The sequence below is a fragment of the Pituophis catenifer genome, unplaced genomic scaffold (genome assembly GCF_029215685.1).
Source record: "Pituophis catenifer annectens isolate HBS135680 unplaced genomic scaffold, rPitCat1.0.hap2 SCAF_12, whole genome shotgun sequence".
NCBI classification, from domain to species: domain Eukaryota; kingdom Metazoa; phylum Chordata; class Lepidosauria; order Squamata; family Colubridae; genus Pituophis; species Pituophis catenifer.
Genome location: NW_027256892.1, coordinates 17270800 through 17294229, shown reverse-complemented (window position 1 = coordinate 17294229; position 23430 = coordinate 17270800). Strand labels below are relative to the sequence as shown.

The 23430-nt window shown below is 42.0% G+C and overlaps 1 protein-coding gene across 4 annotated transcripts in view; it reads left to right on the top strand.

Annotated features, from left to right (window-relative positions):
• The window catches only part of APLP2 (amyloid beta precursor like protein 2), a 68487-nt gene extending 52399 nt beyond the window's left edge, over positions 1-16088 (top strand). For 2 of the 4 annotated variants that reach the window (XM_070952487.1, XM_070952490.1), the window contains 8 exons: positions 128-256; positions 3367-3466; positions 4338-4511; positions 5348-5383; positions 9033-9115; positions 9392-9469; positions 13686-13841; positions 14482-16088. In XM_070952487.1, the coding sequence (XP_070808588.1) occupies positions 128-256; positions 3367-3466; positions 4338-4511; positions 5348-5383; positions 9033-9115; positions 9392-9469; positions 13686-13841; positions 14482-14583 (858 nt within the window). In that variant the 3' untranslated portion in view covers positions 14584-16088. The remainder of the gene's footprint in view (positions 1-127; positions 257-3366; positions 3467-4337; positions 4512-5347; positions 5384-9032; positions 9116-9391; positions 9470-13685; positions 13842-14481) is intronic. The other 2 variants (XM_070952488.1, XM_070952491.1) reach the window with 1 other exon arrangement.
• The last annotated feature ends 7342 nt before the right edge of the window (positions 16089-23430 follow it).

The following is a 23430-nucleotide window of genomic DNA, read 5'->3' as shown; positions in this document are numbered from 1 at the left end:
TGCCTGGTTCGTTTTGTCTGGCTTGTCGTGACTTCCTCTTCATTGAAGAGGGTGGAATGACCATCAGTCTCCCCCAGAGGGGGGAAAAAATAGGATCTGGCTCACCCATCTGATTTGCCTTTTGCAGCCCCACCGTATCCTCCAAGCCTTGAAACGATATATCCGTGCTGAGAACAAAGACAGGCTCCACACAATCCATCACTATCAGCATGTTTTGGTTGTGGATCCGGAAAAGGCCGCTCAGATGAAATCACAGGTATGAAAAAATTCCTCTGACGCATTTTAGCCAGTTTTTTTTTTTTTTTTTTTTTTTTTTAATAAGCCCATGCCTAGGTTCACTGTGCCTGTCCCAGTTCGGTTTGTGTGAATTAAGCAAAATACTTGAAATATTTCAGATATCATCTTTACCTAGAGGTAAAGATGCTTTCCTCCCACTCGGAAGGTTGAGAGTTCAATCCTAAACAACGGAAGATGTTTTTCTTATCAGGGCGCAAAGAGAAAAAAAAATCTGCTGCGAACCCAACATAGGCATCAGGACGGGCATCCAGCCAGTAAACGCTCAGTTTCATTCAGTCACCCCCAACTGCACTCCGATAAAAGAGATGAAAAGCTTGTAAAAATTTTTTAAAAATCAGATAACCTCTTTTAACAACCTCAGAATATTTGCTCTCTCTGGAAGTTCCTTTTTTACATCTTAAATCTGCAAATTTTAAAATTGTTGAGATGTTATAAGATGTGCCTTAGAATTCAAAGGATATGTAGTAAATCTGCACTTTGGCCTCGCAAGGAGGTTGTTAAGTAAGTCGTGCCCAATTTTACAACTTTTTTTTTTTTTTTTTTGGCCACTGTTGTTAAAGTGAATTGCTGCAGTTAAGTGAATTGTACAGTTGTTAAGTGATTGTCATAAGCTTTAAGATCTGCTTGTCACTTTTTTTCAGTACCTGTTGTCCCTAAATGAATGGTTACCTATACTGCTAAGGCCCCCCCACTACCATCAAGTCTATATATTCTGTGAATGTGTAGCACCGTCTGCTGGCCAGATGTAGAGTGATAATAAATTTAAGAGAGGAAGGCTGAGCTACATGGCTCAGGAGAAAACAGGAATCTGGTTTGTGTAGTCAGGAAACCACACCTAAGGTCTACATCCCAGCAAATCTCTCTGGAAAAAAAATGCCAGCATTTCTTTCTTTAATAGGCTGTTACTCCATCTGGCCTGAATGTTCCTTGAAAGTGGGAAAATGGTTGGGAACGGAATTATTAGGAGCTGTGGTGTCGCAGTGGTTAGAGTGCAGTACTGCAAGTTACTTCTGCTGACTGCTGATTACCAGCAATTGGCAGTTCAAATCTCACCAGGCTCAAGGTTGACTCAGCCTTCCAGCCTTCCAGAGGTCGGTAAAATGAGGACCCAGATTGTTGGGGGGAAGATGCGGATTCTCTAAACCGCTTAGAGAGGGCCATAAAGCACTGTGAAGTGGTATAAGATGTGGAGACTCTAGAAAGAGTGCAGAGAAGAGCAACAAAGATGTTTAGGGGACTGGACGCTAAAACATATTGCATGAACTGGGTATGTCTAGTTTAATGAAAAGAAGGACTAGGGGAGACATGATAGCAGTGTTCCAATATCTCAGGGGTTGCCACAAAGAAGAGGGAGTCAAGCTATTCTCCAAAGCACCTGAGGGCAGGACAAGAAGCAATAGGTGGAAACTAATCAAGGAGAGAAGCAATTAGAACTAAGGAGGAATTTCCCGACAGTGAGAACAATTAATCAATGGAACAACTTGTCTCCAGAAGTTGTGAATGCTCCAACACTGGAAGTTTTGTCTGAAATGGTGTAGGGTTTCCTGCCTAGGCAGGGGGTTTGACTAAAGGACCTCCAAGGTCCCTTCCAACTCTGTAATTCTATTCTATTCTATTCTATTCTATTCTATTCTATTCTATTCTATTCTATTCTATTCTATTCTATTCTATTCTATTCTATTCTATTCTATTCTATTCTATTCTGTGCTATTGCTATTACTGGAGATGTAGTTGAGGCTACTTCTGCTGGCCAGATGCAGAGCAATAATAAATTTTAAGATAGGATGGCCTTGAGCTATGTGGCTCAGCAGAAAACAGGAATCTGGTTTGTGTGGTCAGGAAAACCCACACCTAAAGTCTACATCCCAGCAAATCTCTTAGAAAAAAAAATGCCAGCGTTTCTTTCTTTAATAGGCTGTTACTCCCTCTGGCCTGAATATCCGTCAAAAACACCAGTCTGCTTTTGTGTCCTTCTATTATGCAGGGAAGTTAAACATTACCCTCTGTGCAATCAAAGCTTGAGGACAGTTCCCAAATCAGCGGTTGGAGACAAAAGCATATTTTTAGAATGTTTTCTTTCTCTTCTTTGAAAGAATAATTATTGCTTAGTCTGGGTGATATCTGTTCTTAAAGCCCAGATCTCAACTGGGCAAACAACCTTGAATTCAGCCAGTGAATTCTGGGAGTTGAAGTCCACAAGTCTTAAAGTTGCCAAGGTTGGAGACCCCTGGCCTAGAACCAAGTCCTTCAATTCTTAAAAAAGGGAAGTTGTTGTAAGCAGAAAGCTACTAATCTCAGTAATGGGTGTACTACACCCCGTTGTCTTTGCCCCCCCACACACATATACACAGACACATTATCTACCTTATGGTGGATAAACTGAATGAAAATTAAAATTCGGTACCTTCCGAACTGATGAAATAATAAGAACACATACTAAACTCCACTCCAACAAATCAAGTTGAATTTGTTACCTTTGTTGGCTTAAAAATTGACCATGGACTTTAGTATGATTCAGATTAATAAAATAAAAACTGTATGATAGAATTATCTATGGGGAGAATTATGTTTTTATTTGAACATAATTTATAATGTGGGTCCTAAAACACTGAAAACCATGAGGATTTATTTGATTTAATTTCTATGGCTGCCCATCTCAATGACTTTGGGGGGGGCGAACATCATAAAAACATTAAACCATAAAAGAATTAAAACATTACAGAATATGGCTATGCTGTTGCCAAGTAAAATTGTGGCCATAGTTGTTAATGAGCTGCACGATCATCAGAGGCTTTTTTTTTTTTTACTTTTAAAAGCATTTTTTGCCCAAATAGGTTGTAGAAAAAATGCTTTTAAAAGTAAAAAAAAAAAAAAAAAAGCCTCTGATGATTGTGTGGCTCAGCTGGGTATGTGGGGAGGGCAGGGATTTTTGCTACCAGTTCTCCAAACCACCCACCTTCATCGCTACTGGATCGGGCAATCCGGTCTGAACCGGGAGCATTTCACCCCTGGTCTTAACACACTTTGTATATTGTTTTACATTATTTGAACTTTTCCCTCTGTTGAAAGGTGATGACACACCTCCGTGTAATAGAGGAGAGGATGAATCAAAGTTTGTCCCTGCTGTACAAAGTACCATATGTGGCTGAAGAAATCCAGAGTGAGATTGGTGAGTATTGACCTATGAAGTCATTAGTGCTGGTTTCTTGACGGGGGTTTTGTTTCCTGGAATTTGGAACTACCAACTCAAACAAACTAACTAACCGTAAACAACAGCCTAAATCAGGGACCCACCAATAACACTCCCGTCAACACCAACAAAACAAGATAAACAGAGCACAAACCCCACTCCCTTGTACCACTGATGATGTTACATAGTTTTGGTAATGAAATGCCTGTAAGAAAACAACTCAGCTCAGAGAGCACCAAGGATTCCACAGTTCTACCCTGAGCTACAAATATTATCTTCTGACAAGTGTTTTTTACCTGTTTGCCTCCATTCTCCTCTTGACACAATCCTTTTTATTAAGTTTAGCTGGGGTTGGTTTTGCTTGAGATCTTGTTCACTTCTCCAGCCCTGTCAAGCCTTTGCATGTTTGTTTTTAGTGAGAGAAAAGTAATATTCTTAATTGATTGGAAAGGATAACAAATGTGCAAGAAGTTGAATTAAATTTCTTGGAAGCAACATCTTAAAAAGAAAGTTAATCAAAGGGAAGGAAGGAGGGAGGGAAGGGAAGGGAAGGAAGGAAGGAAGGAAGGAAGGAGCTAGCTATGAATTTTTCCTGGAACTGTGGGTGCTCCATTACTGGAGATTTTATTTAAATCTTATTTAAATTTATTGAAAGCTATTTAGTTGTCACCCATCTGGAGTCATATGAAGTCAGACAGCCTCTAAATTTAAAACTAAGTAAATTTGTGATGATATGGTGATTCCTGTATTGTACACAGGTGATTGATTAGAACTCAAAGATTTCTTCCAACCCCATGATTCTGTAGTTACCTGGCACTACCAAGATTTCCCCTTTGTTTGTCTCTTACAGATGAGCTCCTTCAAGAACAGCGAACCTATATGGACCAGTTTACTTCTTCCATTTCTGAATCCCCGGTGGATGTGCACGTGAGCTCCGAAGAAAGTGAAGAATCTCCCCTCTTTGATGGTAAACCTTTCCGCCCATTCCAGGTGAAAACTTTCCCAGCTTCTTCCAAAAGTGAAGGTACGTCAAAACTATAACGCTGTACTGTATCTGGCCTGAACCCATCTGAGCCAAACTATTTAAATAGAATAAACTTGGTCTCAGCTTTGCTCTGGGCAAGCCTTTTTGCCAGAGCTTTTCAGAGTAATTTCTGATGAAGGACCACTTGATGATGGAGATGTTTTGAGTTGTTTAGCATTCTGGCTTGATTCATGCAAGTTGCCTATTCTCGTATGATCAATATTTGTACTATGTCTAGCTGGCCTTCCCATCTTCGCACCTTAACACTCATGGCGAGAATTCAGTTTTGTCTGCTGATTGTGTTATAATAGGGGTGTCAAACTCGCAGCCCGCAGGCCGGATGCATCACACGTTGGCCACGCCCACCCCCGGTTTAGGGAAGGGGGGAAAAAGTCGAGATACATCATGTGACAACGCGACATCGCGAGTTTGACACCCCGTGTGTTACGAGATTATTATAAATATATTTTCCTAGTTTCCTGGTGTTCATAAAATTGGGATGGCAGAAAAGAAGTCCGAACCTGCATTTATTTATTATTTATTTATTTATTTATTATATTTCTATACCGCCTTTTTCCTGTAGGACTCAAGGCGGTGTACAGTCAAGAAAAATATAGATACACAAACATCATAAAATTGCTAATTAAAATTATTATTATAACATAGTTTGACCCAATTAAATAGAACCTAAAATCTCTGATGTAAATGTTCTCCAGTATCTAAATCAGAAATCGCATACGACCCTTTTTTTTTTCTTTTTTCTTTTCTCCCCTCCTAATCTCCTTTCTCTCTGCTATTTCTTTTGTTTTTGTTCCTGTTTTTCCCTCCTGCTATAGATTCTCAGCCGGAATTGTACCATCCAGTGAAAAAAGGTTGGTTCCACCCTGATCCCTTTTAAATGCACTCTCTATCATACCCTTCCCCCTTTTGAGTGGATTTTAATCCCTTTTAATTTTGTGTTTCATAACTTCAGCTTCACTTCCTTCCCTTCCTCCTGCTTATATAGCCAAGGTTGCATTAGCTGCTCTCCCTGATGGCGTAGGAGTCAATTTGGTGGCCCCTGAACTATTTAGTGATTATAGATTATGACCAGGATAAATGTCATCACTGATGATATATAAGTAATTAAATAGTGATTAGAGCCTTCTGAAGTTTTGAAGCAGCTTTTTGGGATCAGGTGATAGATGCCGGCTGAATTGGCTTCAAGCAGATATGTGCAGTTTCAAGTTTAAAATGCTGATTTTTATTACAGCAGCGTTTTCCCTCTCTTCTTTACCATGAGGTAAACTTTTGTTAGAATGGTGTTTATAAGGAGGATTTAAACAGGGCTGATATTTATAACTCCTTCTGAAGGGGAAAAAAAATCTGTAAGCCTGGGTATAATGACCTTCGTTAGAATTATGTAAATCTATACAAACTAACTTGGCATGGATATGGGCAAACGTGTGAGAAGCATTAGACATTATTATATAGGATCATAGAGGTAACGTAGACTCTTCTCAATTTTAGAATAAGAATCGGATGTATTTTTTCATCTATATCCCAGACATTCTCTCTACCAAAAGAGAATAGGAAGCCATTCTTCTAATTTTTTTTCCTTTGCTTTTTTCCTTTTCCTTTGCACTTTTTCTCTTTCCTTTTTATTTTCTTTGCACTTTTATTTTGCTTTTTGTCTCTTTTCTACTTTTCCCCCCTCCGCTTGTCTTACTTTTTATTCATGCTTTGAAAATTGAATAAAAATCATGCTTTTTTAAAAAAAAAAGCATTGGCTGTTATCGAAAGAAGGATGCTGGACTTCATGGAGTAAGATTTTCAACCTGTCAGAGAGCATGATTAATATTCTACCATTAAAAAGCTCCTCAGGAAGTTCACTTGTTATTTGTCAAAATATTTGTACTGTAGATTAAAAAAAAACCATCCACAGCCTATTAAGGGATCTCTGGAATTAGATGTGTGCCAGGCTTCCCCCACCCATTGGTTTGCATGGATTATAATTCCCAAATAGTGAATGAATTATAGTTAGTACAATTAGTATTAGCACAATTAGCACAGTATTCACAATAGCGAATACAAGAGGTACGAAAATGCCGGCTTGCAGTCTCCATTTCTTGATGGTGCTGTTAGCAGCAATGTTTTCTTACTTAAAACTCTTGTGATTTTATTGGATTCTGTTGGAATACTACGTCAGGTGGATGTTTCCATAACAAAAGGTACAACAGCATAGCTAGGGTGAAGTTGAATCTTCCAAATATGATTTGTGTTTCCAGTCAGAAATTACTGAGTTGACTTTCATGGAGAATCAGCCAAAACATGGTTGTATAGTTGTTTTTTATTCTAACAGCCACAGATGTAAAATTTGTAAATCATTAACTTGCCAGGGCAGCCCTAGGAAATCTATAGGATTAAAAAAGCAACGTTAGTCGGCTCATGATTTGCTTTGGGATTAATTAGAAAATACCAAATTATTAAGACAAATGCAGTGTTCTTTTCCTGCAAAACCTGTCTTATTTTTCTCTCGTAAAAAATTCATACAACTGGCTGGTAACGGCAGGAAGGATATTTCTTAGTTCGCCTTAGCTAAAATGGTAAAAAGCTATTTCTTCTTTGCTTCCCCCCGCCCCCTCCCTGATTTCTTTATAGCTTACTGCTGTTTCTTTCTTGGCCTGCACGGTTTCTAAGAGCTTTCCTTCTGAGCACCAGTCCAATTAAGGCTGGTAAACTGGTCTAATGGTACCCATTTAGAGTCTTTGCAACAAGCTGATAAAGCTGAAAGCTAAGGATTGATAGTTGGTTGATGGCCTAGGTATTTTCTTTTTTTGGAAGCTGGGAATCATTTGCCTTTTGGAGTGGAGGGATGTGGTTTATGGCAGCCTTGGAAAGCAAGCTGTGCAAAATTCCGAATATGTTTGGAATCCGAAGGAGTGTGTGTTTAGAGACTTCAGAGAGATTTTAAAGGGATAAGCAGTAAAAGCAGATGTCCTTGAGACTTTAAAATAATTAAAAAGAATGGGGGAGGGGGAATGCTCCCAAAGACAGCATTATGTCTAATATGCCTAGGAAACACACACACACACACACACACACACACACACACAGAGGGAGGGAGAGAGAGAGACTTTTTTTGCCAGAGACTAGAAGTGAATGCCAGAAATCGGTAAAAACGTCAAGAAACAAAGTCACGTGATTGCGGTTCGCTGCAAACAGCGGTAGAGGCAAGCCTGTTGCCTAAAATGCATTTCATGTGACTAGGAGGGCTGCAGTGGTTGGAACTTCAAAATCGGGACATAAATATATTTTGTTGCTAAGGGACTGGTTGTATGGTTATTACGTGACTGGTCATAAAGAGAGGACTATCTGTATCCTGGTGGCCTAGCGGTGAAGTTAATTACCTTCCATTCGGAAGGTTGAAAGTTCAATCCTAGGTAGCAGCAGATATTTCTCTCTCTCCCCGGGCTCAAAGAAAAAAATATCTGCTGCGAACTCCACATGGCGTCAGGAAGGGCATCCGGCCAGTAAATGCTCAGCTCCATCCAGTCACCCCTACTCTACCCCGAATTACTTAAGGCTGTGATGGCGAACCTATGGCACACGTGCCATAGGTGGCACATGTAGCCATATCAGTGGGCATGCGAGCTCAGCTCCAGTGCACATGCGCTCACCGGCCAGCTGATTTTCGGGCCTTCTGGGCCCATCAGAAGTAGGGAAACAGGCTGTTTCCTGCCTCCGAAGGGCCTTGGGGTGGTGGTGGCGAAGGCCGTTTTTCGCCCTTCCCAGACTCCTAGAAAGGCTCTGGAGGCTGGGGGGCAACAAAAAACAGACCTTCCGGTCCCACCGGAAGTTGGCAAATGTGCTGTTTCTGGCCTCCGGAGGGCCTCAAGGAGGGTGGGGAAGGCCGTTTTTGCCCTCCCCAGACTCCTACAAAGGCTCCGGAGGGCCTCAAGGGGGGTGGGGAAGGCCGTTTTTTGCCCTCCCCAGGCTCCTAGAAAGGCTCCAGAGCCTGGTGAGAGAGAAAAATGGGCCTACCGGGCCATCATGTGCCAGGAGCAGGGGGAGCGTGGGGGGGGGGTCATGTGCGCATGCACGGGGGTGGGGTGCATAGAATTATGGGTGTGGCCATGTGCGTGCGTGACCCCTCCCCGCCCCCCCTTCCTGGCACACGATGGCAAAAAGATTAGCCATCATTGACTTAAGGGATGAGAGTTGTAAAAGGGGAGAAGAAAGTACAACTTGTACAGAAAAATAAATTGGGACTGTTGCTAGTTAGTAAGAAACAACATGTATCCTTCAACCTTCTGGGTGACCTCTCATTTTCATCATGTAACCTGATCAACAATCACCTCGCCATTGTCCATTCTTCGTTTCTCTAGTCTAACATTTGGCATCCCTGTGACATGCGCATTAAGAAAACGGAACTTGCAATTCATGTAGATGCATAGTCTGACATGTTTTTTTTTTTTTCCTGTGGCTGGATCTCTCTATTTATTTATTTATTTATGTCACGCCTAATTTCTTTCCATGCAGGGTCTGGCCTGGTGGATCTGGACGGGCTGATCGGAGCCGAAGAAAAAGTGATTAACAGCAAGAGCAAGCTGGATGAGAACGTGGTAGGCCCCTTTTGCACGGAAATTTGCACGGGAAAACTTGTGCCTGCAACGCCAAGCTTTCTAAGCTTTTCGGGATTTTGCTAAATGCATGAAATTGTCAAGCGGACATCAGAAAAACTTTTTATAAAAAAAAAGAAAAGACAGATGTTCTCTTGAAGATAACATGTGCTTGCAGAAGTAGCAGTCACTGGCGGGTACTCTGTACAAATGCAAAGTATTATGGCTCCTGCCGTTGTGAGAGCCTCATAAAATTCTCTCTCTCGTGATTCTTTTCAGGTGATTGACGAGACACTCGATGTGAAGGAAATGATTTTCAATCCTGAAAGAGTTGGTGGACTGGTGGATGACATTCCGGTATGTCTATCGCCATCAACATAGATTTACTCTTAGAGCGGGGTTGTCAAACTCAAGGCCTGTGGGTGTCAGAGGCTTCCTGGGTGAAAAGCAGAAACATCCAAGCTGACCACCTTATAGCCAAGTTCCATGCAGATCACCCGGGCAAGGCGGGAAGGGGTGGGACACATACCCCCGGACAGGGTAACGGTACTTAGCTTGTAGTTTGTCTTACACAGGCCACCCTGGAAAAATGAAGGGGGAGGGGCTGGATGTCAGCACTTCAACCTGCATTTACTCTAGTGCTGACATAAGAAGGAGAAGAGGGGGCAGCTGGCAAGAGGACGCTTGACTTCTCACCTACTTATTTTCCTTGAAGATAATATCCTCTAGGAGATGAGAGGGAGAGGGGACATTCCTGGGACCTTAAGTAGTAGATATGGGGAGAGTGATTTGGAAGAAGGCCAATGAGACACAGAGATTTGGGGAACGGAAAGGGAGGGTTTGGGGTCAGGAAGTCAGAGTTGGCTACACCACGATCGGGGGCAGATTGTCGTACTTAATAAAATGAAAGATTTCTTCAAAGACTATCTGTTTGGAAATGCAATTTATTTTATTTGAGACGATATCGAAACCTGACAGTGGGCCCGGAACCAGCCTGTGGGGTGGTTAGATCTGGCTCACCCTGAAAACAGTGAAAGACCGGCCGATGGTGTCTCTGCAGCGAAAATGGAGCTCGGGAGGAGCTCTGTTTTCGGCCGCAATGGCCTCTTGCAACCCTCTGCCAGTGAAAATGGAGCTCGGGGAGGCCGTGCATGGCCCACTCAGGCTCCGTTTTCAGCAGTAACAGCCTTCTGCAGCCCTCTGCTAGCAAAAACAGCTCCATTTTCGCTGGCAGAGGGCTGCAGGAGGCCATCGCGGCCAAAAACGGAGCCTCCATGAGTGATGTTCAGCTAGCCACGCCCCCTGCGCCCCTGAGGTCAAGCACAACTCTGATGCGGCCCTCAATGAAACCGAGTTTGACACCCCTGTGTTAGAGGGAACCACATATACCTCTTTGTGAAACCCTTTGTCATGGACAGTATCTATTCTTTAATTATACCAAAACCACGGGAATTATTCAGTCTTGGTTTAATGTCATGATTCCGTGTACTGCTCCCAACCAATTCAAGATTTGAAGCCTTGGCTTCCTCAAAAATCCGGTTTATTGGGTACATCATATCGGCACGGTCAAAGGTGAAACCAACGCTGAATAATTCTGGCATTTTTTGGGTATAATGAAAAAATAGATACTGTCCACCCCCCTTATTTGTCACAGGTCACGTTAGCCAACCAAGATAAGATAAGATAATTTTATTTCTATACCGCCCCTCTCCCAAAGGACTCGGGAGAGGGGCGGGCGATGAACTTCTCAGCACTCCCTCCTGCCATTGCTAGGACATGTGTCAGGGTTCCAAGTAACCCATCCCATTTAATAAGAACTCCAATTAATAATCCAGAAAATTTACAATTGTGCAGAAATGGATAAATTAACACTTGAGTTAAAAGACAAGGTAGACTCAAAATACTATATGGTATGGAATAGATGGTATGAGTGGATAAGTAAAAAAAAAGAGTAAATGTAAAAGTTTGTATGAAAATAAAATTAACAAACAGGCACCGTCAACAAGATAAATGAAGTAATAAGTCACTTTCTGTGTGTGTGTGTGTGTGTGTGTGTGTGTGTGTGTGTGTGTGTGTGTGTAGGTCTTTGGTTATTCGGGTTTTCTCCCGCGTAAAATTGGAGGTGTCTTGGCAACGTTTCGACGAAGTCTCATTCGTCATCTTCAGGCTGGTGTTTTCAGCTTCGTGCTTCTAGGAGCAATGTGTGTGATTGTTATGAAGCCGAAAACACCAGCCTGAAGATGACGAATGAGACTTCGTCGAAACGTTGCCAAGACACTTCCAATTTTACGCAGGAGAAAATATATATTTAGTTCGTTTGTTTGGTTTTGTATTGTTTTTTCTATCATTGTTTTGTATATAAATGTATTTTGTATGTATTTGACATGATATTTTATCTTTTTATGCTTAATAAAGTTTGTTTTTTTTAAAAAAATAATAATAATAAGAACTCCGAGGCAGGCAATTCCTCAAAGAACAATTTATTTGGGACATATCAAATTGGTATGATCCTGGTGAAAAACCAGCTCTACGTGCTCCCCGGTTTTTCACCCAATTAAAAGTCAAACTTTGCCACTTACCCCCTTTCCCTCCGAGTCTCCAGTCACATGGTCCAATCAGCATACAATCCAGTTGCTAGATGATGAGCTCAGTCTCCACCATTTGAACACCTGCACCAACATCCTTGATTCCCAGGGGAAAGAATTTTATTTAGGCTACAAGACCCCAGCTAATCTCTACACCCCACTCCCTGGCTCCTTCGCTTCAGGCTGTGTCAGTGCCCTGAAGCAGCGAGAAGAGAACCTCCCTAGGAAATTGCAAAAAGGAAAATGGCCCAAGTTCAGCCAACGTCAGGGTTGACAACACATTGATTTGACCTTGGTTCTCAGGAGCCTTATCGTTGTTATGTCTGGCACATTGGAGGAAAACATTCTACATTCCATAAGTATCGTCGTCCCCTCCCTCTCCCCCCCCCCTCCCGAAGTATGGCAAGAAGAAATGAAGCAAGAAAAATACGGCTTCAGCTAGAGTTTCGAGAGTTGACACCCTTTTTCTCCAGAAGGATATCGGATGTTGTAAAGAACTGCAAGTAGTCCTCGACGTACAACAGTTCATTTAATGACCTTTCGAACGGCACTGAAAAGAGGGACTTGTGACCATTTTTCATACTTATGGCCATTGCGGCATCCCCATGGTCATCTAATCAAAATTCGGATGCTTGGCAAGTGGTTCATATTTATGACAGTTGCAGGATCCCGTGGTCCCCTCTGGCAACCTTCTGGCAAGCGAAGTCAATGGGGAAAGCAGATTCACTGAACAGCCGTGTTACTAATCTAACAACCTGAACATAAGGAGGAATTTTCTGACAGTTGGGAACAATCGACCATGGAACAGAAGGTGTGGGAGCTTCATCACTGGAGGCTTTCAAGAACAGACTGGACTGCCATTTGTCAGAAATGGTGTAGGGCCGTGATGGCAAACCTATGGCACGCGTGCCACAGGTGGCACGTGGAGCCATATTAGTGGGCACGCCAGCTCAGCTCTGGGGCGCATGCGTGCGCCGGCCAGCTGATTTTCGGGCCTTCTGGGCCCACCAGAAGTAGGGAAACAGGCTGTTTCCTGCCTCTGGAGGGCCTGGGGGCGGGGTGGGGAAGGCCTGTTTTTCTTTCTTACCTGGCTCCAGATCCTCTCTGTGTATCTGGGAAAGGCGAAAACAGCCTTCCCACTCCCTTGGAGGCCCTACGGAGGCTGAAAGGGCCCATTTCCTGACTCCCGGTGGGACAGGAAGTGATGTTTTTTCCTGTCCCCAGCCTAGAGAGGCTCCTAGAGACTCCTAGAGAGGTTCTGGAGGCTGGGGACAGCAAAAAATGTCACTTCCTGTCCCACTGAGAGTCGGGAAATGGGCCCTTTCAGCCTCCGTAGGGCCTCCAAGGGAGTGGGAAAGGCTGTTTTCGCCCTTCCCAGATATACAGAGAGGATCTGGAACCAGGTAAGAAAGAAAAACGGGCCTACCAGGCCATCATGTGCCAGGAGCAGGGGGGAGGGGGTTGTGCATGCATGCGCGTGGGCACGTGCGCGCGCGACCCTCCCCAGCCCCCCGCCCTCTCCTGGCACGCGATGGTAAAAAGGTTAGCCATCACTGGTGTAGGGTCTCCTGCTTGGGTGGGAGGTTGGACTAGATCAGGGGTCTCCAACCTTGGCAACTTTAAGACCTGTGGACTTCAACTCTCAGAATTCTGGGAGTTGAAGTCCACAGGTCTTAAAAGTTGCTAAGGTTGAAGACCTCTGGACTAGATGACCTACAAGGTCCCTTCCTACTCTGTCAACTGCAGTGATTCACTTACCCAAGTCGTAAAATGGGGCAAAACTCACTTGGCAACATAAATTTGGGTCTCAGTTGTGGCCGTATGCTGAGGGCTACCTGGATTGGGTGATGCAATTCTCTCAGAGCAGGAGTATCACCTGCTGTATCCCATGTTTGCAGCAGTACTAAAACAGGGCTTCTCAAGTGTGTATATCCGTGTAGGTTTCCATGCTTCAACCTCTCCCTGTTACGTTGTCTTCCCTCTTGTAGAAAACGGACCGTTCCATGCGCGACGACTTCAGCTTCAGCAGCAGCGCTCTCATCGGCCTTCTGGTGATAGCAGTTGCCATAGCTACGGTTATAGTCATAAGCCTGGTGATGCTGAGGAAGAGGCAGTATGGAACCATCAGCCATGGGATTGTAGAGGTGAGAGGGGCCTGAAGACGCATCCAGGTGAACCTGGAGAGTAGAGTAGAGCAGAGCCAGGGCTGGTGGAGAAAACAAGTAGAATCATTACTGGAGAATTGTATGATTCTCAAGGCACTTCTTTTCAAACATTCGGACCGGGAAACGAATTTTCAACATGAAACCCCTAAGAATATTTTGGATCCCACACACTACGGAGCCCGTTGGAAACTCTTTGAGCAACAGGAGTCAGTTTAGAAATGTGATAAATTACTACTACGAATCATTTCTTTTAATTTGTCTAGCATCCGTATGCAAAAGCAGGTAAACCAGCATTATGGTTATGCTTCCTTTTGGGTTACGGATGCTAAAAGCTCTTGTGAGTTAATCTCCAAAGTCTGGTGCTGTTATATCAAGAACTTGGTTGTTTTCCTGCAGATGTTTCATTACACAACTAGGATAGCACTCTGAAGAGGTTACCTAGTTGGGTAATGAAACGCCTGCAAGATAAATTGCCAAGCCCAGAGAGCATCAAGGACTCTACAACTCCGAGCCTCAAATATTCTCTTGTATTGATACCACTACGAAGTCTCTTTGTTACTTCAAAATAATCTCTTGGCTGATTGATAGCTGCTGCTTCTTCTGTTTTACCCCCATAAAGGTTGACCCAATGTTAACTCCGGAGGAAAGGCATCTGAACAAGATGCAGAACCATGGCTACGAGAACCCAACATACAAATATCTGGAGCAGATGCAGATTTAAAGGGTTTTGAAACGGTTGCATCCCTGACCAGCAGATGTTTAGGGGAGAAAGGGCCAAAATGAGTCCATTGTTTTGGATCAACTACTGACCAACTGTTGTTTGAAGAGGACTTCACCTTACATTCAGAGTTCCTGGGTCATTTAAGACTTAAATTACTACTGTAGAATTTCAATTTCCATTCTTTTAAATGGGCGAGGAAATGGTAATATAACAATATATGATATATAAAGCATACATGGGAAAATGGATCTATTGCAGATATCTGAGATGTAATTTTTTTCCTTTTTTAAGAAACCTAATCTAATGAGAAATCCCAATGCTGTTGTATTGTCTAATAACAAGCTCTTGATATACACGAGAAATATTGTTTTATTTCTGATTTCTCTGCTTGCATATTCCAGGGTATTTGTACCAACCACATTGTATAAAGAAATAATTTAGTGGCTTTTCGGTCATTCTGGCTTGCAGGGTGGTAAGAATCCCTTCCTTCCTTCCTTCCTTCCTTCCTTCCTTCCTTCCTTCCTTCCTTCCTTCCTCCCACCCACCCACCGGGATTTTGGAGAAAACAAACTTCATAAAGATTATGGAAAACTTTAAATGCATTCTTCTATGCCAGTGACCTGTACAAATTCTGCTGCTGTGTGGCTTTGGTTCCCCCCCAAAAAAATCTAGACCCCCCCCCCTCTAAAAAAGACGAGGTGGGAAATTGCTCTCTCGTCTTAGGATCTTTGTAGTGGAATTATTTGGTCAGGATTTGAGCAGATTAGGATTGCGCACTTGCCTTGCTTTCTGAATCCACTCCTGCTATAGAGTTTGGAAGCTTTTGACGTCCGGATTCAGCCCTTCCCTTCCAGCATAACTTCTCCTTTTAGCCTTGCCTAATGTTAAGCGAATCTTTCTTGTTAATGTGTACCCCCCCCCACCCCCTCCATTCAGGGTAACTCATGATCATTACAGGTTTGGAAGGCTGATGTGTCTTCCTGAGGAAGTTGTCTGAGGCTGAAGGCATGTGTACATGTGTACTTAAACAGAGCCCTTGTCCTGCCTTGGAAAAAAGGCCAGATACCTGGAGAAGCAAAAGAAGAACGGACCTACAATGTTGGTTGGCCTTGTGTAAAGCGTTACGCATCACAGGGAGGAATTTACGTTTGAGAAGCGGAAGAGGAAGGAATCGCCGGGCACCGACGTGTCAAAAAGAATCGCTAACCATTAACCATCATGTCTTTGTAATGCCTGTATAGTTGGTGTTAATCCTCACGGCAATTTTTTTTTTTTCCAAAATAATAATAATAATTCTCGACGTTCTGATAAACCTGTGTTGTATTTTTTTCCCTCCCACTCTTTTTTTTTTTTTTGTGTGTGTGTGTATTTTCTTTTTAACTTCCACCCCGTATAATTTCTCTTCCCACTATGCACAGATTTACTTAACCTGCAAACTCCCTAGTGTGGTCTGTGGGGAATATAGAAAAAGTTGGAAACTCATCAATAAACTCCTTTAACTTCCAGTTTCTGATTCTGGTATCTATCCCTGTGTGCCTTAGGGTCACTCATGTCTGAACTCCAGGAAGTCCTTCGCCTCCCCTAAAACTCAAGGACAGGTCTCTCCCTCCCCCCCCTCTCTCTCCCTCCCTCTCTCAAGTGTTAGGGCAGTGATCAAGCAATTCGGAGCCAAGGAAATGAACACTTGTAAATAAAGGGATGTTAAGCTTAATTATTAACTCAAACAAACAGATTTAAAAGCATAACATGAAAAGAATGCCTACCAAGCAAGAGGATACTCAAAACTCTTACAAGCTTACTAAGAGCTCCTTAAGGATAGCAGACATAATTCAAAAGGGTACCACTTCTTGCTACAATGTCCAGCACTAGATTTTGGTCAGAAACTTCCAACAAACAACAATGCTGCAGATTTTTTGACTTCATGTCGTGATCACAGGACAGGAAGACCTGACTTTGATTGGGTAGCACATGTCTGGGATGGGAGTAGAAAGTCAAGAGACCTGCAGTGGGAAAAGCTTTGAAGCTCCATAAAGAGCCCCCTTTCTTTACTCAGTATTAACATTTAAAAAACCAAGCAGGTTAGCTCAGGATGATGGGAGCTAAGTGTGCCTTTTCAGTTTGCAGCGGCTGCCCTATGGGACGTCTTGCCTCCTAAAGTTTGATTCAGTAGCTGTGGACTTTAACTCCCAGAATTGCTTGAGCCAGCATAAGAATTCTGGGAGCTGAAGTCCACAGGTCCTAAAAGGGGTTGTAGTTAGCCATCCCTGAGCTACACTCACTATTGGATTTCAATATTGCAGATTGTGAGGAAGGGTCCATCTGGAAATTATCAACATCCATGGAACCCCTTTCAGGAGACATCTTCACTCCTGCTTTCCAATACAAAATAAATTTGAAGATAGAATATCTGTTATTAGGTGCAAAGGGGGCAGGGTGGCTCAGTGGTTAAAGATGCTGAGTTTGTCAGCTGGAAAGCTGACAGCCTGGGTTCAAGACCCAAGCGCCCACACAATGGGGTGAGCCCCTCTTTACTTGCCCTAATTCCTGCCCATCTAGCAGTTCGAAAGCATGCAAATGTGAGTAGATAAATAGGTACCACTTTGGTGGGAAGGTAACGGTGTTCCCTGCACCTTGACCACATGAGGTAGCCACATGGCCTTAGAAATGTTATTGCACAACGTTGGCTCTCGACTTACAAATAAAAGAACTGCCGACCCTAGAATCAAACACAACTGGAAAGGTAAACATTTAGCTTTCTTTACTAGATGCAAAGACATGGAGATCAACGGGTATTGGGCTGATACGACCTCTGGAGACCATCGGGTGGACTTCCTTGTGCAGCTGGTTGGCCACTGAGAACAGATAATTGGATTATTTGGGCTGATCCGAGAGGGCACTGCTTATATCCTTACGTTCTCGAGGAAAAACTGAAGTGAGCAAATGCAAAGTCCTACATTTAGTGAATAACATGCCTCACTGCAGAACCTTATTAAAGGTTCTGAAGAGCCTGGAGGCAAAATAACACACTTAAGTGCTCCCCGCATCCTATGTGAGCCTCATTGCTTTCTGTCCTTGAAAAACAGCAACATTTGGGGAGGGGGAAATGGGTCTCTGGAATGCCAAAGCAACAAACGGGGAAGGTAACCATAGAGATCTTTGCGTTAGTACCAGCTTGAATTGATGCAATAATATTTGCACACGGGCAAATATTATTTTGCAAACAAAGCATAGCAGGGGGATAAATAACTTTGAAGTTCTTGCAGGCGGCCTTTTAATGTATCAGACAGCGCTGAAATGAATACTCTTGCTCCCTGGTTGGAATGTGATGTGGGGGGGATGTCCTATCTCGGATCTGTTATCTGTTGCCACCACCAGACCTGCTTTTCCCCTCTATTGCTGCCTCACGTTGGAATGCTTGATGTGGATGCAAGCCACATAATTTTTTAAAAAAACTTTTTATTGATTTTCAAACATCAAAAACAAAAATGCAAGGGTTTTTTTGTAATTTTGCAAGCCACATAATTTATCCAACCTAATGTCCCTTCTGCATTGGTAGGACTTGATTTGATTTGTTGGTTGCCCATCTCCCTTTCAGAGGACTCTGACTCGCCGAGCCAGTAAGACCATGAATAATAAATACTTCTAATAACAATAAAGATTATCATTAAAACGATGGGAGAAGAAGGATGCAGGGCAGTGATGACATTCAATTTTTTCCCCTACTGGTTTGGTGGTGGTGGTGGGGTTCCCGTGACTGAGTGGGCGTGGCCAACTCGATGTCACTCATGGCCATGCCCACTCAGTCACGTGACCCCACCACCACCAAGCCACGCCCACAGAACCTGGTAGGGAAAAAATGTGTGTATGAGCACCAGAAGGGCTCATAGTGAATGCTGTGGCAGAGAAAAGCTAAACTTTTCTCCATTCACAGCCGAGCTGCTGCTCCCTTTATGGTCCCCTCCTGGCCCCCTCCCTCCCGGGGACTAGCTTAAAGGAATGGGTTGAGTGGCCAGAAGGGGCGAGCGAGCGGCTGGAAGGGGTGAGCAGCGAGCGGGCGCAGGACCAACCAGGGATGGTTTTTACCGGTTCAGCGAACCGATTCAAATCGTCCCTACCGGTTCGCCCGAGCCAGTCTGACCCAGTCGAATTTCACCCCTGATGCAGGGGGAGATGAGGTCTTCTCTTAATACATCAACCACCCCTGAAATCTAGGAAAAGCTTCCTTTGTCATCGTCAGAAGGCTTTGAAGAATTCTATGGATCTATGGAAAGCTATGAGAACCAATTCTGGATGGGACCAATGGACGAGGCGGCCCCTGGCTCTGAAGAAAGCTGGGAAGTATGGAAGTTTTTGAATAGACTGCGCACGGATACAACAAGATCCAGAGACCTCCTGAACAAATGGGGCTATCCTGTGGCTTCTTCTCTTTGAGATTGTGGTGACATGCAGACAATAACACACACATATATACCTGCCCTTTGTGCCCTGATCAGTGTACACTAGGGATGGGTTCTACTTACTTTTACTACCGGTTCACATCCGGGTCAGTGGGTGGATCCTCCCGCCGGTTTTACTACCGGTTCTTGCGAACCGATCTGAACTGGGGGCAACCCACCACTGGTGTACACCTGAGGACCTCATGGTAGAATGACAGAAACAATTAATGTTGCTAGTTTCTGGGCAGGATCTGTTCAATCTGTACATGTTTTCATCTTGTATTTTATATTTTAAGTTTTATATCATATAGTGTGCCTTGTTTTAATTGTGATGCCTCTGACACAAATCAACCAACCAACCAACTCCTATTTACATGTTTGAAGCTTGCTCCCACGGTCCCTTTGAGACTGAAAGCTGGTTTGGTTTGAACACAAGCCACAATTTCCCTCTCTATTCTCATTTTGTCCTGAATTTTAAACTGCCAGCTTATTTCTTTGTTGCCTTGATATATCTAAAGGGTTTTGAAGCAGTGCTGGAGGCAAGCTGGCCTCAAACCAAAGAAATCACAAGACATCCGAAGAAATGATAATCCACTAGATCAATGCAATAATTTCCCTAAAGAATAAAATTCTAATTATGTGCCTCCTAGCTTTGTGTTTCAGGAAAACTTTCACCCCTTTTCAACCTTTTTTCCTCTTTTTTTAATTTTGGCAATTATCCTGCATTGCAAATGATGCTTCCCTCCCAAGAAAGTTTGCTTTATGAATTTAACCAAACTCCTCCAAGCAGCTTCAAAGGATGGAAAAATCTAAAGGGAGGGAAGAATGATTTTGTTTTTCGGAGGGTGATAATTGTGGATCAGACCTAAAACAGAAATATGACAGACAGGTGCACGTAGATTGTTCTGCATCACTTTATTCTATTATTCATTGCTTGACAACAGGAAAGCAGAATAACCAACTGGTGATTAAGGAGATAAAAATAATTGCATTTGTAAAATGCCAAGATCCAAATTTAATCTCTCGAATTGATTAGATAAATATGTGTGGGAGAAGGAAATCACCAGGGTTGAATGTCTATATGGAAATAAGATTCAGCTGTCAGTACTATCAGTATTGTTGTGTATGTGTTTGTGTGTGTGTGAATTCTAGACATTTGTCTTCCTGTTCTCTTGGGAAAATTGGAATTACAAATAACTCAACAGAACTGTAACATTAAGCAAATTTCTACTGGATGAAATGACTACTCAGACCTATTTACTCTGTTTTTACTACAAAGCAAACTTAATTAACTAACTGCACGAAATAATCGAGGATGTTATATTGTTATTTTAAACTTGGATTGATTTATTCTACGCCTTGGATAACAATAGGTGCAGTTTCTGGTTTTGGAATGTTAGAATATTGAAATCAAAAGCTTTAGAACATGATCTTACAGAATGCATTATACAGATTGCATAATGTCAGCAACACTCTATAGAGTACAGGAAAAAAAAATTACAGCACTGGCATTCTGAAACCGAACAACAACAACAAAAGTTTGCTTACTTTCTGAAAGAAATCCACCTTTGATTTAAGAAGGTGCAAAATATGGTAGATTGGCACGTGCAGCTGATAGGGCTGCCAGGTCTGCTTCCAAAAAATAGCGGACAAGCAGGGGTGGGGTGGGGGGTGTTAAGTAGTAATTTTTTTAAAAAAAAATTTACAATTAAATTATATATTTTCTTACAAACATTTTAACACGTATTAAAATAATCACTTCAAAACTTTACTTAAAATTCAAAACATCAAATATATTATAATATGTAAAATATTAAATTACATTTTACTTTGCTGTCGTGTGTATTTTTTATTTGACTGCGCAGCTTTGACCAATTCTTCGTTTTTAAGGAATAATTCTTTAATTTCAGTACAACGTTGAGAAATATTAAAAAATACAAAGTTCACTTCGAACTGATACAAGCAGTCGGTTACGTTCGTCAATCCACAAATTTCCCATGACGCTGAAAATTCGTTCAACGTTTGCATTTGATACCGGAACTGATGCACAATACTGGAACAGTTTCAGTAAACTCGGAGCTGGCTCTTTCTTGAAAAAGTACGTCCACTTATCAAAGGATGAATCGCCCTGCAGATGAACATAAACTTCTTCTAAGGCAGAAATTTCATCGAAGTGAGTGTTGGGTGGAAGTTCTTCTCGCCATGGTGATAATAACCAGATGTTCGTCATTTCTTCTAAAGTTGGAGGATTATTGCGATCAATTAGATTGAAACAACTTAGCATCTCATATACTGAATCGGTGAAATTATACCACTTTTCAGGTACGCAATGGCTCTTTGATACATGTTGATGGCTTCTTTCTTGAACTTTTGCACGGTATTCTCAGGCAAATGTTTTTATGTAAGGCAAATAAAACTTTCATTCCAAAAAACTGCTCATCGTATTTTTTTTGCAAAGAATCACGCAGCTTACACATGATAATGTGAAGATCACATGCAAGAATTTTCTTGCTTTCCAGCTTCAGTAGGGTGTCTTGCATTATTGACATGAAGAAGTGCGTGAAATATAAATACAATTCTGAAATTGTTGGTTCATCGTCCTTTGCGAGTTTATTTTCCTGATCCGAAATAAGGTTCCAGATAACCTTATGGCACTCATCAGATCCAAGAGAAATAAAATACGATTTTAGAGGTATCCAGTTTAAAAGAAGTCTTTCGACCGCTTTAAACAAACTTAACCAATGTGTTGGAACATGGTGCAAAACTTCATGGAATTCTGACTTGCAAAACTCAAAAAATGATTTCAACTCTTCTCGTTTCTTCGCAGAATTCGAAAATTCGGCAAAAACCTTCAGCACTACATTTTCGATATCAAAAGATAACTGCTTTAATGCATTTTTTGCACTGTTGTGTAAAATGTGATTATTGCAATGAGCATTCGATCTTTGTCTCATTCTAACTTATGAAAAAAAAAGACAAAACGCGATTCTCCTATTCTTATTCTCTTAGACAGTACAGCTTTAGATTACGTACCATTTCATCATCAAGCTTCTGAATAAAAAAAATGTCCACTATTTTGTGAAAAAAAATAGTGAACATAATGTGAAAAAAGTGGACTGTCCGTTCAAATAGTGGACATCTGGCAACCCTAGAGCTGAGAAGCATTTTATGATAGTTTAACTATCAGGCCAGTTAAATTCCATTTGTTGTTCACCTCCGTTTCATTTTGTCTTTGCCTTCAAGAAGACAGCAACAATAAGGAGCTCCCATTTTACAAGATGGGAATTGGTTAGGCTGGAGTCTGAATCTAACATTTTGCACTGACTGCTGTTCCATAGTTGTTCTGCCTGCTTTTCTGGAACTGACGTAATACTTCACTCGTGTTTTAGAAGCTGCTTATCTCCAGAACATTCATGAGGTTGGCGATTGAAATGTCTAGAGCCCCTATTTTCTCAACTGGCTTGTATGTCAGTAAACAAATACCCTGTTTCTCCCAAAAGAAGACCTTCCTGGATAATAAGCCCAATCAGGCTTTTGAGCGCATACGCTAAAATGAGCTTCCCCCGAAAATAAGACCTCCCCAAAAATATTAATCCGCATGCGCAGCTGGTCCCTGCCATTTCTTCTGGTTAAGGTTAGGGTTAGGGTTAGGGTTAGGAAGACAGAGCTGGAAATCAGGTAAGACAGTAAGAGGAGCCCTGTCTTACTTCACACACCCCAAAATAATAAGACCTCCGCAAAAATAAGGCCAAGCGCTTATTTCAGGGTTCAAAAAAATATAAGACAGGGCCTTATTTTCGGGGAAACACGGTACGTATATTAGGAATTGCCTAAAACCTCTTCACCAATAAAGGAAAATTCCAAACTTGGACAGCGCTGCAATTTTGAATTTCTTATCATTTGGAGAAGTTGGTCAGCATCATCATTTATCAAGATATGGTAATCAGGTATGCCCTTAGGGTCAAAGTTTAATCATTTGATAGAAACGTCAGAGAAGAAAAAGATATAAAAGGAATGAAAATTCGAAAGGAAGAATATAAATTAAAAGCATTCGCAGATGACCTGGTTTTTATTCTTGAAGAACCATTAGCATCAATAACACTGATAGATAAAATAGGAGAATTTGGAAAAGTAGCAGGTTTGAAGATTAATAAAGACAAAATGAAGATTTTGACAAAATATATGTTAATAAAACAAAAAGAAGAATTGGCGGAAATATCAAAGATGAAGGTCACAAATAAGGTTAAGTACTTGGGGATATACTTGACAGCAAGATGTAGCACACTTAAAGAGAATAACTATAATAAACTCCAACAACTGATTGGAACAGACTTGGCGAAATGGGAAAATTTACAATTTTCACTGATATGGAGGATATCAACTATTAAGATGAATATACTGCCTAGAATTT